The sequence below is a fragment of the Clinocottus analis genome, unplaced genomic scaffold (genome assembly GCF_023055335.1).
Source record: "Clinocottus analis isolate CAN_PGR_092001 unplaced genomic scaffold, fCliAna1.0.p SCAF_1, whole genome shotgun sequence".
NCBI lineage: Eukaryota > Metazoa > Chordata > Actinopteri > Perciformes > Cottidae > Clinocottus > Clinocottus analis.
In genome coordinates, this window is record NW_027175820.1 from 15553530 (window position 1) to 15568619 (window position 15090).

At 39.2% G+C, this 15090-nt stretch overlaps 1 protein-coding gene across 2 annotated transcripts in view; it reads left to right on the forward strand.

Moving 5' to 3' along the window:
- galnt2 (UDP-N-acetyl-alpha-D-galactosamine:polypeptide N-acetylgalactosaminyltransferase 2) overlaps nucleotides 1-15090 on the forward strand; it is a 54052-nt gene that overhangs the window by 13865 nt on the left and 25097 nt on the right. For both annotated transcript variants that reach the window (XM_068590625.1, XM_068590711.1), the window contains exon 2: nucleotides 9758-9845. In XM_068590625.1, the coding sequence (XP_068446726.1) occupies nucleotides 9758-9845 (88 nt within the window). The remainder of the gene's footprint in view (nucleotides 1-9757; nucleotides 9846-15090) is intronic.

Sequence of the window (15090 nt, forward strand, 5' to 3'; positions counted from 1 at the left end):
AAATATCAAGTCAAATATCAATGGGCAGTACCTTCACTGTTCCCACCAGTGGTTCGTATGGTGTTTAATGGCAGTACAGGTGCATTGATCCAGGTATTCTGATCACAGTCAACCGACATTATTTCAGACTGTATACCTAGGTTAAAGCTTGGCATATTTTCCTCTACCCGCACTCTTGTCTGCTTTTAGAAGCTTAAATAATTCTCACATTTGTTGCTTTTTGTAATTTCTATAAATTTCAATTGAATATCTTTGAGACAAAAGCAATTTGAAGACTTCACAAGACAATTAATGTCTTGATTTTTCCATCCCAAAACACATATTATGCAATTAACTATCACATATTAAGACAATGAAACTCAGAACATTGTGACAGGAAGCTGCAATGATAAAATGTTTGGCACATTTTCCTGAAAAATAAAATCCCTTTAAACAATTATCAATTATCTAAATTGTTGCAACTAATCATTGCAGCTTGAGTGGAACTAAAGCGTTTCTGTGTGGAACAGTAACCAGTCCACTCTCTTCCAGCGTCATTAAGCTGCAGCTGTGCAGAGTCACTGCAGCAGACTGCTCAAATGCTTAACTTGATTCTCCCCCTGAGAAATGTGGTCCACGCAGTGGACGTTATCGGAGCACCAACAGCGCATTGTCTTTCTCGCCAGTTCAGACATGGAGCAGTGGAAGATGTGGGATTCTGACTCTCCAGCAAACAGTATTTGCACATGCATCTTCTCTACCTGTTGCGTAAACACAACATTTGAATGTTGTGGTTTAAGTTTGCACGTTCACCAGTTTGCTGCAGGTTAAGGGCAAAGAAATTCTCTTTTTGAACGTGTGTGTGTGTGTGTGTGTGTGTGTGTGTGTGTGTGTGTGTGTGTGTGATGGAGATGCAGATGGGGTTTTGGGAAGGGGGCCAGCAAACACAATTGCTTCATTGAGCTGACTCGCATCCCCCAAGTCTCTCTCGCTCTCTCTCTTTTTCATTTTCTAGCACACACACTCTGGTGAGACTTGTCACAGTTTGCTTAGTGCAGCCTGAGTGCAGTCGAAGGGGCTTTTGTGTAGTTTCAAATCAGCTCCTTCTTTCTCTTTTCGTTTTGTTCTGTTCATTTATAGAGGTTACAATATTTTAAATTGAGCGTGTGTGTGTGATGTTTTGATAAAGAGGTTTCATTATTTTAAGTGCGTGTGTGATGTTTTGTTAACTTTCTATTAAACGTCATAGAGATGGACAGACGGAAAGCAGCACTGTTTTTATATTGTCCCCAAAAAAATTATTCTCTCATCCTGTCCTCACTCTGTGTATTTTATGTGTTCTTTTATTTTTAATGTTTTACAATAGTACATTGTCATTGGATGGAAGTTAAGTCGCTGCTTGTAAAGTTACAACTAATGATTTAACAGCTTAATGCTGGTTGATTGAGGTCACTGTGCATTGTTTTCTCATTTGCATAAACGTTTGTAGACAAATTAGTCCGTACAGAGGAGGAGATTCATTTATTTTTCTATTCATATGCTGTGTGTGAATTATGAAATTCTAACTATCTGTGGAGAAACTATAGACACCTCCTCTAAAGTAATGACAACAGAGAAAACTGTATTTTAATAATGAACTTGTTTCCTTAGGAATCAGTCGCAACTAACACAGACTTTAAGTCATTTAATGTGATTTCTTCCTGTCTAGAAAGATAGTAACGTTGTTTTAATATAGTTTGAAGTTTAGTAATTTAGTTTTAATTATTAAAGTCCTCTATAACATGTTTATTTTTGTTTTAATATCAGATAAAATACCACATGGTCCTTCATGGATGTGGATCAACCTCCCATTGGTTGACTATTGCCTCCTTATGCGCTGCTTCCTTTTCTCTATCTCTCTCACTCTTGTATAAGGATGTTCCCGCATGTCTGCCAACCATGCTATGGCGAGAGTTTAATCAGCTATGAGCAAAATGTTCCCAATAAATAGTTTCAATAGTCTCAGTTCCTGAAAAACTGGCACGTGGATGGTGAAATGTTTCCACTTTGTTTAAAGGCTTTAACCTAAAGCATAACGGTCTCACTTGAAGTCCTTTGAGAGATCGGACCATATGGTTAAATTAAGTTCTACGTTTTTCATGAGCGAGGACTCCAGTTCTTTGTGGCTGCTCTTGGTGGTGAATGTAGAGGAGCTCGGGTAATGCAGAATAATATCAGACTGAAAGTTTGCTGCTGCTGAGGAACAAAAAGCAAGTTAAACTTCAACACTGCATTGCTTATAAGCTCCGCTGAGGCCAAATAAAAAAACCTCCATCTGCATCCTCCCTCCTCCTATAACCTTGCTCTCCTCCTGCGAGGAATGACATCCCAGTTCATGTTTTTTTTTTTTTAAAGACTTGTTTTCAGCAACAAGCTTCTTTCACTCCTCTCATCCTTTCATGTTGAACTACCGCCAGAAGACAGTTCTGTGACTTGTTCTAGAGTCTTGAATAAACAACTCGCCTGGAGAGGACAGCATCACTACAGGGAGCCGAAGTCACAAATATTAACACAGACGAAGATTTTACATTTTTGTACAAAATACACGTGTGCCCAACTTTTTTCCCCTGCTCATACATTGAGGATTAGTGACTGAGCTGGCGTGTTGCAACCTAAAATAGTTTGTCCATCTTGTTTGTTGTCCTGGAGCAAACACTTTGTTTGTAAGGATTGGCCATGAGACGCTTACCCAGTCACATCTATGCAGGCCTGCATTAACTATAAGAAACGTACAGTTCAGGAACCGTAAAAGAATCCCTTGGGCAAGTTTGCTTTTTAATTGCTTTTCATTAACTGTGAATATTAGGCTAATTTTGAGAAGTTAACCGGAAAACTGGGGTTTTAAATAATGACTCCAATACACGTTGGTAAACTGTATATCCGACTTCTTGAATTACAGCCGTGCTGTCTCTTTACAGCCGTGTTTAATGCTCATTAACTAGCTAACACTAAGATAGTCTTTGCAATAACTAACATGATGGATTCTCCATTCCAAAGAATGACATGTGTCAATGAGTACTTCATGGTGAAACAAATGCTATGTTTGTCTGTGTTCTCCTCTCCTTTTTCTTCTTCTGTGGTTATTTGTTGATTGACTTCACCTTTTGGTACTTGTCTTGAAATGTAACGCTGGCAAGTTCATTTCCAGGTCTGAAGAGGTTATAAGCAGCCTTCGGCTGAGGATAAAATCTACATGAAAATTTACATTTTTACATTAAAGCATATAGACTGGTTATTGCTGGGTTTAAATGATTTATTATTATTAATGAATATTTTATTCTCAGTCAGAACTGCAGTAATCTAATCTGGGTTCAGTGTTTTGCTATTTAAGGACACTTCAGCAGGACAGATGCTAGCTGTCACCCTGTGGCTAAAAGCCTGCAAGTGGCATATGTTACTCAGAACAACATATTTAATAGAAAACCAACTGCATCGCTTTCTGGGTTTGGGTGACATTAATGAACGGGAGACGCACTTAAAATTTTGAAAATGTGCACTCAAGTGAGGGAGCAAAATGTTTATTTCTTTAAAGGATTTTTAGCCTTGTTCGTGGCATCACTGTGATGTCGGTCAGTTCACCTCAGTCTGAGTCCGGACTGCAATATCACATCAGCTATGAGATGTGACGCTCTCGTATTTTATCAAACATTCATGTTCCCCATGAACATAAATTAATCATAAAGATTTTGGTGATTCTCTCGCACCATCATAAGGCTGAGATTTTTGGTTTTAGATGAAAATGTCTCAACAAATATTAGATGGATTTTCTTGACACCTTTACGTCTACTCAGGATGAATTGTTATTTTTTTGATGATCCCCTGAGTTTTTATCTAGCACCATCCTCAGGTCAATGGGTATCTGAATATCGTAGAACAATACGATAGAATCTCTTAAGCTTGAGTTAACCATAGACCTCATTTCAGGTATCTTACCAAAAAAACATAGACTTCAAGACAAGGGAACCAGAAGTGCTAAATGTTTACTCATTTCTGGGTTTTAGGACTTATTCCTGCAGAACCTAACCTGCTAAACTGATTACATTCGGCCTCAGCAGTACGTTCTGTTTAATAATTATCATGCTAAACTAAGACGGTAAACATGGTAACCTACTTTACCTTCTTAGCGTCGACATGATAGATTGTCACTGTGAGCACTCTGGCGTTAGCATTTAGCTAATACTGTAGCCTCACAAACTGCTGCTGTGGCGGTAGACGGCTAATCTTCTTTTGTAATAAATTAGTTTTCTAACTCATTTATTTTTGTTTTGCACAGTTGAAGATCAGAATGCACTTTCTGTTTACAAGTCTCCAGTCGTACAACCGAGACAAGATGCAGCCTAACAACCAAGAGACGGGTTCAATTTAAAATGGGTTTTAAATAATGACAACCTTCAGCAGCATATTGTATCATCACTGTGTGCTGCTATCCATCACTGCGTTTCATTGCGTACTCTCTCTGCTGCTCTTGATAATGATGCCCTGCAGCGGACTGTCGCTACTGTTTTCTTGGTGGGATACTGTGATGAATTAAACCCACAGAGAAATTTTGATCATTGGCGTTGCTCAATTTCTTTAATGAACATGATTTAATCTGAATTTACACTGTTTTCCCGTGTGTGTGTGTGTGTGTGTGTGTGTGTGTTTGTGTGTCATTGAGCTTCTATCTATCAGTGGATGTGATCAGATTACTGTGGATTATACTCTCACTGTTAGGAGCTTGAACAAGATTGTCTCAAGCACAAACAGAAAGACAGATACCATGTGCGTGACCAGAATGACACACTAATGCATGTGAGCTCAAAAACCCTAGATACACAAATTTAAACTGACACTGGTTAGCACACACACGCATGTTTGGTCTGATCTGTTGGAGATTTAAAGTTCATCCCATTATCAAAGAAGCAGGTGGGAGAGCTACTTTGTGCCCCGTGTAGATCCTCCAGTTGGGAAAGTCGTTTGTTTGGGCTGGAGTAATTCATGTACATTTTATATTAAATACATTTTGTGGATTGATAACCTGTCCTTTTTGTTAATGTAAATTCTTGATTGATTCGAGTCTGTGTAATTTAATAATCTTGAAGACACTGGAGGTGAGGTTACGAAAAGCAGCATTCGTTATTTTCACAGAGTTCATATGAAGTCACGACACGCAGAGCCAGAGAGGCGTTCAGCAGTCGGGAGTAATAGGCAAAATAGAAATTGCTATTTTTAACGTGTCTCTTTTGGCAAGATCCGACTGAAAATTTTATATTGAATTCAATTTGTGACAACCTCAGTATGCTAGTTGACTGTATAGGTGCTTTGACATTTTCTCACTGGCCCTTTTAGTTTCCTTACACCCTGCAGCATGACATAAAAAGCCCCAAAATTGTCTTGATTGCACTGGGTTCAGTAAGATGCTGTCGTACATGAACCAACAACAAAGTACAGAGATAAACACCGCCGCAGGGACAGGAACACCCACGAGAGTTGTCAGGTGGCTCAAACCAGGGGAAAAAAACTCCAGCAGAGAAAATCCCTAAAGGCAGATTAAACCAGACTGAAAGATAACCAAGTGAAAATAAGTTATACCTAGCCTAACACAGATATTTAGGACCACCCTTCACATGCCATTATAACATTATATTTTTGCAGTAGAGCATTTTTCAGTTCTTTTCTCACTGGCCGGAGAGCTGGACAGAAACTGGCTTTACACCACAGTGACAGACGGCGCAACTGTCCTCCTCTGAATGAGCACAAGTGTGTCTGTGTTTTTTTAATATTCAATGTGTGTATGAAGTGTCTTTTTGCCTTTATGTGTCATGACCATCTGCTAGATGGCGAACTAAGCAAACGGTTGCCAAAGTGACAAAAAGATGTGAAGGACGGAGAGAAGGAAGGGATGAGGTAAAGAGAGATGGACAGAGAGATGAGAAGGAGAAAGTTCAGAGCTAGGCTCGCTGTTTCCCACTATTTCTATCAGTTTAGTTCAGTAACTGAACTAGAACTAAACGACTGACGGATGTAGCTTAAGTTTGCGCTGTAATAAAACAAGTAAGCGTATTTCCCCAAAATGTCTCACTATTCCTTTAAATACTGACCAGCTGATTAGTCGGTCAATAATAACTAATGCTGTCTAGACACACTTTGTTCATCACAAACGTGGAGTCTTGTTGTGTTTAGATATCATGTTTCTTGATACTTTGATCAAATATCTTGATATTGATAATGCAGTGATCTTGTTGGCTTGACAACTGGTGCTTCTTCAAAATACTTTTAAGAGATTTAAAAAAGAGGGGAGGTGGTTTGGTCCGACTACCATCGGTTATTACCAGTTTGAAATGAGAAGTAAATGTTGATTCCTTCGACTTCAGTAATGGCACTGATGTAGTTAGTTTAACCCAAACAATGATCTCCTAAACCCAACTAAGTTGTTTTGTGTGAAGACAGAAGTTTATTTTTGAAAGAGCATAAACATGCGACAAGCAAACATTGACAGATGGTGCTGATTTTTAAAGGAAAACGCACAAAAATGAATAGTGCCTTTTTGTTCCATATCTTACGAGTCGCTGTATGAGGATACATTTGATATTAATACATTGCCCTAAAGGCGCTACAGAATATATGAGGCCGTCAGACACCTGAAGGGGGAAAAAATGGGGAAACTGGCTGTGAAGAGGTTAACAATTGCTCAAAACACTACGCTGTCTTAATTTTCCAATATCTCTGTCTGTAGCTCATGCTGTGAGTTTTTTTTGGGTGTGTGTGTGTGCATAGTTTTTATCAACCATGTTTGTGTTTGGCGGAGAGGCAGATACCGGCTGGCCCATTATCACTAAGAGGGTTTCAAAGCCATTCATATGATGCAAGTTAAAAACAGATCTCTCCGACATCGACTCTCTAGCCTTTTTTATATTATGTTTCAATCAACGATATGTCCTATTTATAGTAGCAACCATTGGTTAATCAATCATGCCTACGAGTCCTTACGGCAATGCATTGTCATTTTCTGCTAATGCTTTCTTTCTCGGTACGGACTGCAATACCATAAATCACATCAGGGTTTGTTTTGGAAGTAAACATCACGGATGCAGATGTACTTTTTGGACTCAGATGTCGTCTTACTTTTTTTTTTTAATGCACAAATGAGCTCTAGTTTCTAATGTCTATCATCACCTTGTTTTTCTCACTTGTCTGGTCATTTAAAAAAAGCTATACGAGCATTTCTGTAGTTAAAATGAGTACAAGTGGAACCTAGAATAGCATTAACATAAATATTGGGCATTTACAAGCACAGTAGGAGAAATTACATGTCGACCTGTTCCCAGCTCTTCATAAGCCTGTTGAGGATACAAGCAAACAAAAGGCGTGGGACTCTAAACAGATTTGTAATTCCCAAGTGAAATTTTTACATATTCATATGATGTTTTAAATCTGTGCAGTAAAGAGAAAAAGAAACAGAAGAGAAAGTGGTGTGCAAGGCATCACTTTACAACGGAGTGGAGAGAGACTCAAAATATTGTAGTAGATATTCAACAGGCTGTTGGCCACTTGTTCAGCCAGCTGTCTGTCATTTAAATGGTCTTCTCATAAATTTATTGTAAATTGAGAGCAGCTGCTCAAACTATTGTAACTATCAAAGCCTTTTTTGCTGCCAGCAGGTTGGAGTTGCACAGAGCTGGTACGTTTGAAGTGAACTTAGGTTGTTGCCTAAATTAAAATAATGTTGAAAGAATGTAATCATATTATGGATTAACTATACGTTTAGACTTTAATGCTGAATTAAAACTCATCTTACTCATAATATGAATTACATATAAGTGTGCCAGGTGCAGGATTGCTGCTATGGCTTATAGTCATTTCTAATGTCACAGCAGGAAAAGCGGATGTGTAAATAACCGACTTCATGATGGCTGAACTGTAGAGTCTGAGGCAGGCAGACATGTTTAGAAGCTTGATTAGGATCAGAGGAAACAGAGGACATGACAAATGTGATCAATCTGGTTTGATAGCCATAAACACACACTTAAAGTGACTTAATTTGGTGTCTGTTATTGCTCAAGGGTCTTACAATCAAGTTACTGTGGTGTTATACTAGCACCTGAAAAATCTGACAATCACACCACTGCAGAAGATGCTCATACATCTCATGTGAGTGTACACTGTCCTCGCTGCATGTTTAGTGATGCTTTGAAGCAGAGAAAACACATTAAGCTTGGGTTGGAGATTTTCTTACCATCTCCATTGTAGAGTCTTGAAACATTTTGGTTTTAAAGGGTTGACCGTAAAATGTCAGAAAGGCAAAACAGCCCAAGAAGCAAACATCCAAAGCCAATTTGGAGCTTTATTTCACTTTGAAATGTGTCCTGTTTTCCCCTCACAGCCTGTCAAACTGTATTTTTGCAGAGATATACTGCCAGCTTTAGTTTTCAACCTCCAATGAGCATCACCATGTGACTGTTCACTCAGTTGTCATGAACACATATAGAAATTGATTTTATGTAGGGTTTCTTATCATAGTTGTAGGTGTTGGACAATCTAATCTTATTTCAGTCACTGAAAAATTGGTTTATTTTTAAAGCAGCTTGATACACTGTCCGCAGTAGATGAATGGAAAGGCTGGCACAGAGTGACATGATGTGAGAGTCACAGTAAAAGAGACAGCAGTTTCTGCGCCTAGAAATGCAAAGGCTTAACAGGCACAAAAACAACGAAAACAAATTGTGTTCCCATAATCACTTCTCTGAGGTGTAGAAATTAAGTGTTAAATAGTTTTTGTGGTCTCTAACGTGACGCTGTCATTGATAGACAGTGTGATCAATAAAGCCTTTTGGAGAGGCTGAAGGTGAAGGGGAACTAAAGAGTAAATGGAGTTGGACAATAGTTTTCAAGTCAAGGGCAGCAGACTGGACGAGAAAGAATGGCACTAATTACTCTGCCTCTCAGTGTATCGATCCAATGGGTTTTATTGGGAACACGGTCATCGGTCTATTTCTGTGAGGGCCTGAACTGTGATCTCTCACAGGACTGGTGGAGTGGATGAATGAGAACCGAAAAAAAGGACATGAGCAAATGAAAGGAACCAATAAAAGAGTGAGTGAAGAGAAGAATGGATGACTTAGTCTGCTTCCAGACCTCCAAGTCACTGCACACATCTTGAAACTAAATGTGTGTATGCAGTCTGATTATCTGCCTGTGGATGAGTGACTATATTATTGAATGGGATTAAAGTGTGTATATGAATTTATTTATTAATTCTGTGCTTTGCTAGACACTTTGGTTTGTTCTTCGGACGATAGAATCACGTTTGTTGGAAAAACTATATTCCCAATTACTTTTTTATCAATGTTGAGATCATGATGATGTTAAGGGCAAAACATTTGTGTTGTACTTTTGCCCATAAATAAACAGAGCACATGCGTTCACTTTAATGTTGAGCTAGGTTCCTGTTAATGCCCAAATATTTGCTTAAGAATGAGACTTACAAGTTTCCATCATGTGAGTGCTCTTCAAACTCAGAAACAGAATGGTCAGAAGAGTTAAAATCATATGAAACATGTATATTTACATAAAGTAAATTTTAAAAAAAGTTCCTGTATGGTGTTTTACAGTGTAAATAATGTTCATTATACTGCATATTCTACAGCCCAAATAAAAGGATGTGGCTCAGCTGCTCTCCTGTTTGTTTGCTTTCAGATTAAACTGTGTGTATCATTGCTTTTCTGTTTGTTTGATGATGTGTTTGCTCTGATTATTTCAGGATGAATGGGGCTCCCGTGACTTGTCCATTAAGAGCAAAGCTCACATGTCTGACGACAAGACTCACGGCCTGGAGACTTTGCCGCCAGGTAGGAAGCTTCACTACCCATCATGCACTACAACCAAGATGCTCTACAACAAAGATGATGCATTACAAGCTCAGCATAGTTGGACATGGGATACACTTCCTGTCTTTTCAGTGGTGACACCTCCCACACCTCGTTTAAAAGTGGTGTGAAGATTGTGTGGATGGATAAAAGCGGATTGGGCTTTATTTGCATCATGTATTTATTTTTTCTTTTAAAAAAATAAAAAAGATCATATATTTACACAGCTAACGCCATTACAAAAAATAGTCATCTCCAAAGTTTGCCAACTTGTGTTGCGAGACCTTGCTAGACAGTATGAGGCTGTTTTTCTGATTTGTGTGTTTGAAAATTGCAAGTTCAGTGTTGGAGTATTCGGAAGATATTTGGTTTGTAAAAAATTGGGTCCAATATTTCTGTGACAGTGGAACAAAAGCATCGGTCATTGGAGTTGATGGACTCAGGACCTGCTGGTAGTCTTCCACAGGGCCGGGGCCATGGTGAAACCCACAAGACACAGGAAGCCAAACCGTCTCATCTAACGGTCTGCCTTGACTACATGATGACATTAATGTTGCAAAGCGATAAAATACTAGTTTTTAGGATATTTGTTTGAGTATGTTAAGGGAAGGAGCTACTCAAATGTATTTTTTTTTCATATTCAAAGTCAGGATATTTGACCAGAGGGATCAGGGTCAGTTCTGTACGTCATTGTTTCTGCTTGAGATAATAGTCGAGGAAAAGGACAAATACATCTGAGCTGTAAATCATGCGCATGGCCGACACTGAACACTACAGTGATGGATCCAGAAAGCATTCCACATCATGTTACTACAACCAAAATATTTTCCTCTTTGAAATGTGGTAACACAGTGGCATAGTTTTATAAGAGCATGAACCCTCCTTAACCAAGAGAAGATAATTCAACACAGCAAGCAGTGTGACTCAAATTCCAAATGTTGGAGCTGTACAAAATAATTCATGTATTCATTTTAATCCCGCCACAAACCCAGCTATGCATCTCCTCCCAGGAGGAGCATTGCCTCAGAATCCAGCAGTGTAGAGCAGATCAGGAGAGTCGAAGCAAACGGAGCATCTGAGCCTCGATTTCTCATTCAGCTCTCAACCTCAGCCCGAGTCAAAGCAGCCGCCCCTCCCTCAAAAGCCCTGTGACCTGTGAAAGCTGAACACACACTCGTATCTGATCCAGTGCTGCAAATGGAATCCAATTTGAATGTTGAAGTGGGGGCATTTCAACTTCAAGGTGACTTTACACGATTGCACAACTGCAGCGTATCACAACATCACCTCCAACACACACACACACACACATACACGCAAGAAGAAGAGGGAGAAGAAGAATGGGAGGGGGAAGGGTGCAAAAGATTGAGTACAGAATCATTAAAGAAAATGGTGGCAGGAAGGAGAGAAAGCTCAGCAAGTGCATCAAGGTTTTTTTATAACTCCAACAGTCACCAGAATATTTGCACCATGACAATGCACCAAGTAAACCTTCTTACAACAATATTTTTTTACAGGCTCTGTGTTTTAGATCATTTCACATCTTCAATTTGTTTGTTTTGTACGACCAAACCCAAAGATACTGAGTTTACAATGATAGAAATTAGAAAAATTAAGCTGGAAAATTGATAATTAAATATTTAAAAATAATTGAATATCAAAATACTTGCTGATTAATTGTCTGTCAACTGACACATCTATTGATTTACTAATCACTTCAGCTCTTCCTGTGTTTGGATTGGTTTCTCAAATTTAAATACCTTAACAAATATTTTCATTGTCTTTTCCCTATTGCACAAAAACAGAACAGAGCAAAACAAAACGAGGCACAAAACAATACAAAACAAACCCGAAGAACAAAAACAAAAAAGATACACATAGGCAACTCAGATGTATCAAAAAGGACACAAAAAAGAAGAATGAGGGAAAACGATGGATTACAAGGTTGCAACAAAAGTGACATAGTTTTGGACATAATGGAAGTTGTTCTTTGATACAGATAGAAACAAATGTAATAATCTCTTTCCAGAAATCCTGAATGAGGGTGCATTCCCAGAGGCAATGAAACAGACTACCATTATGTATTTCATATTTAACACATGTATTCGATGTGTTGGGGTTAATGCGATATAGTCGTTCTGGAGTAATGTAAGTTCTCATGAGCCATTTATACTGAAGAATCTTGAAGCTTGAGTTTATTGTTTGGACCTGACCCTGTAGACATATGTCCTCTTCTACACTGATTTCATCATTTAGGTCAGAACACCATGCAAGCCTTTTGTCATCTGAGGATTCTTTTGCTGCAGCTATGATGGTATGATAAAACTTTGAGATCAGCCCAGCTATTCATGATGGTTTAAAGCTATCTTTTCTCAATAATTTAGAAGGGGGTGGTTTACAGATCTCAGTGTCTGTGTTACAAAGCTTCTTATCTGGAGATATTTGAAAAATTGTGTTGTAGCTATGCTAAACTTGAGCTTGTTTTCATTAAAACTTAAGAGTGTGGCTGTGTCTACTACCGAACACTTTACGAAGTACACTGCAATACAGTGCACTATAACACAGTGCACTAACATATGTAGTGCACTGTGTCGCTAATAAGCGCTGTATCAAATGGAACACGTACGTTAACCAATTGGCGGAAGTGACGGACGCAAATCTGTTTGCGGCACCCGCGAAAATAAAGCCGGAAGTGACGTCCGCAAATCTGCTCGCGAAACTAAAACTGACAAAATGAACGCACTTCTTACCCTACTTTTGTCCCTTGTGTTCCCCTTTCTCCAACTTATGTGGACACTGCGACACCTCCACAATCGCGGCAGGAGGATATACATAAATTAATAAAAAGCTGGCGAAATGGCTCCTCCTCTTCCGCTACGTAGCCAAGATGGCGCCCGCACTACATTTTTTGACCGTTTGCAGTGCGCCATCCGGGTACTTTTAGTGCACTGAATTCATTTCACATCTTCAATTTGTTTGTTTTGTACGACCAAACCCAAAGATACTGAGTTTACAATGATAGAAATTAGAAAAAATAAGCTGGAAAATTGATAATTAAATATTTAAAAATAATTGAATATCGACATACTTGCTGATTAATTGTCTGTCAACTGACACATCTATTGATTTACTAATCACTTCAGCTCTTCATGTGTTTGGATTGGTTTCTCAAATTTAAATACCTTAACAAATATTTTCATTGTCTTTTCCCGATTGAATATCGATTAGTAGCGGTAGTAGACATGGCCACAAACTATCATAATCATACAAAGCTGGAAAATCTTTGCGATACCTGTCTGCCCATAACGTAAAACCAGGTTTTTAAAGAGTAACTGCACCTCCTGAAAAATCTAATTTTGTTGACCTCCAATGGTTTGACTTCTCAGTTTGCTGCAGGGATGCAGAAGTGTACTCCAGTTAGCCGTGACATCACTGTTGGGTGTAGCTACAGGTGTAAAGAAGCAGACTTCTCACCACATCCATCAAGGATTCTGTGTTTGCAGCATGTTAAATTGCGCTTTAAGGTTTTTTTAGTGGCTAAAATACCCGATGACTATTAGTTACCGTTTCTTAATTAATTAATTCGTTTAACCACTCTTGGACGGATAAAACAACGAGTCTACGCGTGTATGCATTTCAACAACGGTAGAAAAACAGTGTTTCGCTCCGTTCTTTACTGAATTCTTGTCTCAAAAATAAAAAAGGTTCGACAGTGTATAATACGTGAGCTCAGACGTCACAATTTATCTATGAATATTCTAATTAATACATGTGCAAAACATATTCTAACTTAAAAGCAAAATAAAATACAATTATGCAATCACTATAATATGAATCTAAATAATATAATATAAACATCTGAGTCTAAATTACTGTTAAAATTATAATATGGAAATTGGCACTAACATTCCGGCCCCTAATTGCTCATCAAGGGGATGACAATTACCTAACTAAAATAAAATCAATTTCTATATTCTAAACATTTCTCTCTTTCACTAAGGCCTAAACTAACATAAACACCTTAAACTAGTCCAGATGAGGCCTACAAGATAAACAACTGTAGAAATACTAAATCCTAAATAACAATGTCTTTTATTGTCCATGAGATCCTTCCATCTCGAGCAGGAGACACAACTTAGTTATGGGTCTCTCTAAGGTGTTGGTCTTCGTTTTGACAAGGGCCCGACGGACGAAACCTTTGGCGTCGGGAACTGTCTTCTCCACTCTTCCCATCAACCAGGACCCTCTTGGAGCTCTCTCATCCACGATGAGTACGATGTCTCCCTCTTTTACGTTCCTCTTCTTGTCCAGCCACTTCTGCCTTTCTTGTAGGAGGGGCAAGTATTCTCTAGACCAGCGCTTCCAGAAGATGTCGGAGATGTACTGCACTTGCCTCCATCGTCGTCTGGTATATAAATCCTCCTTTTTAAACACGCCTGGAGGGAGTGCTGGTTTTCCTTTAAGAAGGAGAAGATGATTTGGCGTCAGTGGCTCAAGGTCGTTCACATCATCAGATGACTTGGTTAGTGGTCTGCTGTTGATCACTGCTTCAACTTCACACATTACAGTTTGCAGACATTCGTCGTTGAGTGACTGAAGCTTCAGAAGGTTGGTAAGTATCTTCCTGACTGTTCTTATCTGTCGCTCCCAGACACCACCGTGGTGCGACCCAGCAGGCGGGTTGAAGATCCAAGTGACTCCTTTTTGCAGTAGAGCTTCAGAGATCTGGGACTGGTTCCATTCTTTCATTGCCCTGCGGATCTCGTGTTCTGTAGCTACCAGGTTCGTTCCGTTATCAGATCTCATAATCTCGACTTGTCCTCTTCTGGCTATGAAACGTCTTACTGCGTTGATACATGAGTCGGTGTCGAGAGAGTGTGCGATTTCTATGTGGACTGCTCTGACTGTAAGACAAGTAAACAGGACTCCATAACGCTTTACTTGTGCGCGTCCACGCTTTGCTTCAAAGGGGCCGAAATAGTCTACACCGACGTTAGTGAATGGTGGATGGTCAGGCAGTAGACGATCAGGCGGTAGATTCGCCATCTTCTGTTCACTCACGGCAGCTTGACTCTTTCGGCATTTCACACACTTTGAAAGCACACTTCTCACCGCTGCGTTTCCTTTGCATATCCAGACCCTTTGTCTCAGCTGAGCAAGGGTTTGGTTTCTCCCTCCATGTCCAATTTCCTCATGAGCATTCCTGATGATCAGGGTCGTGATGTGG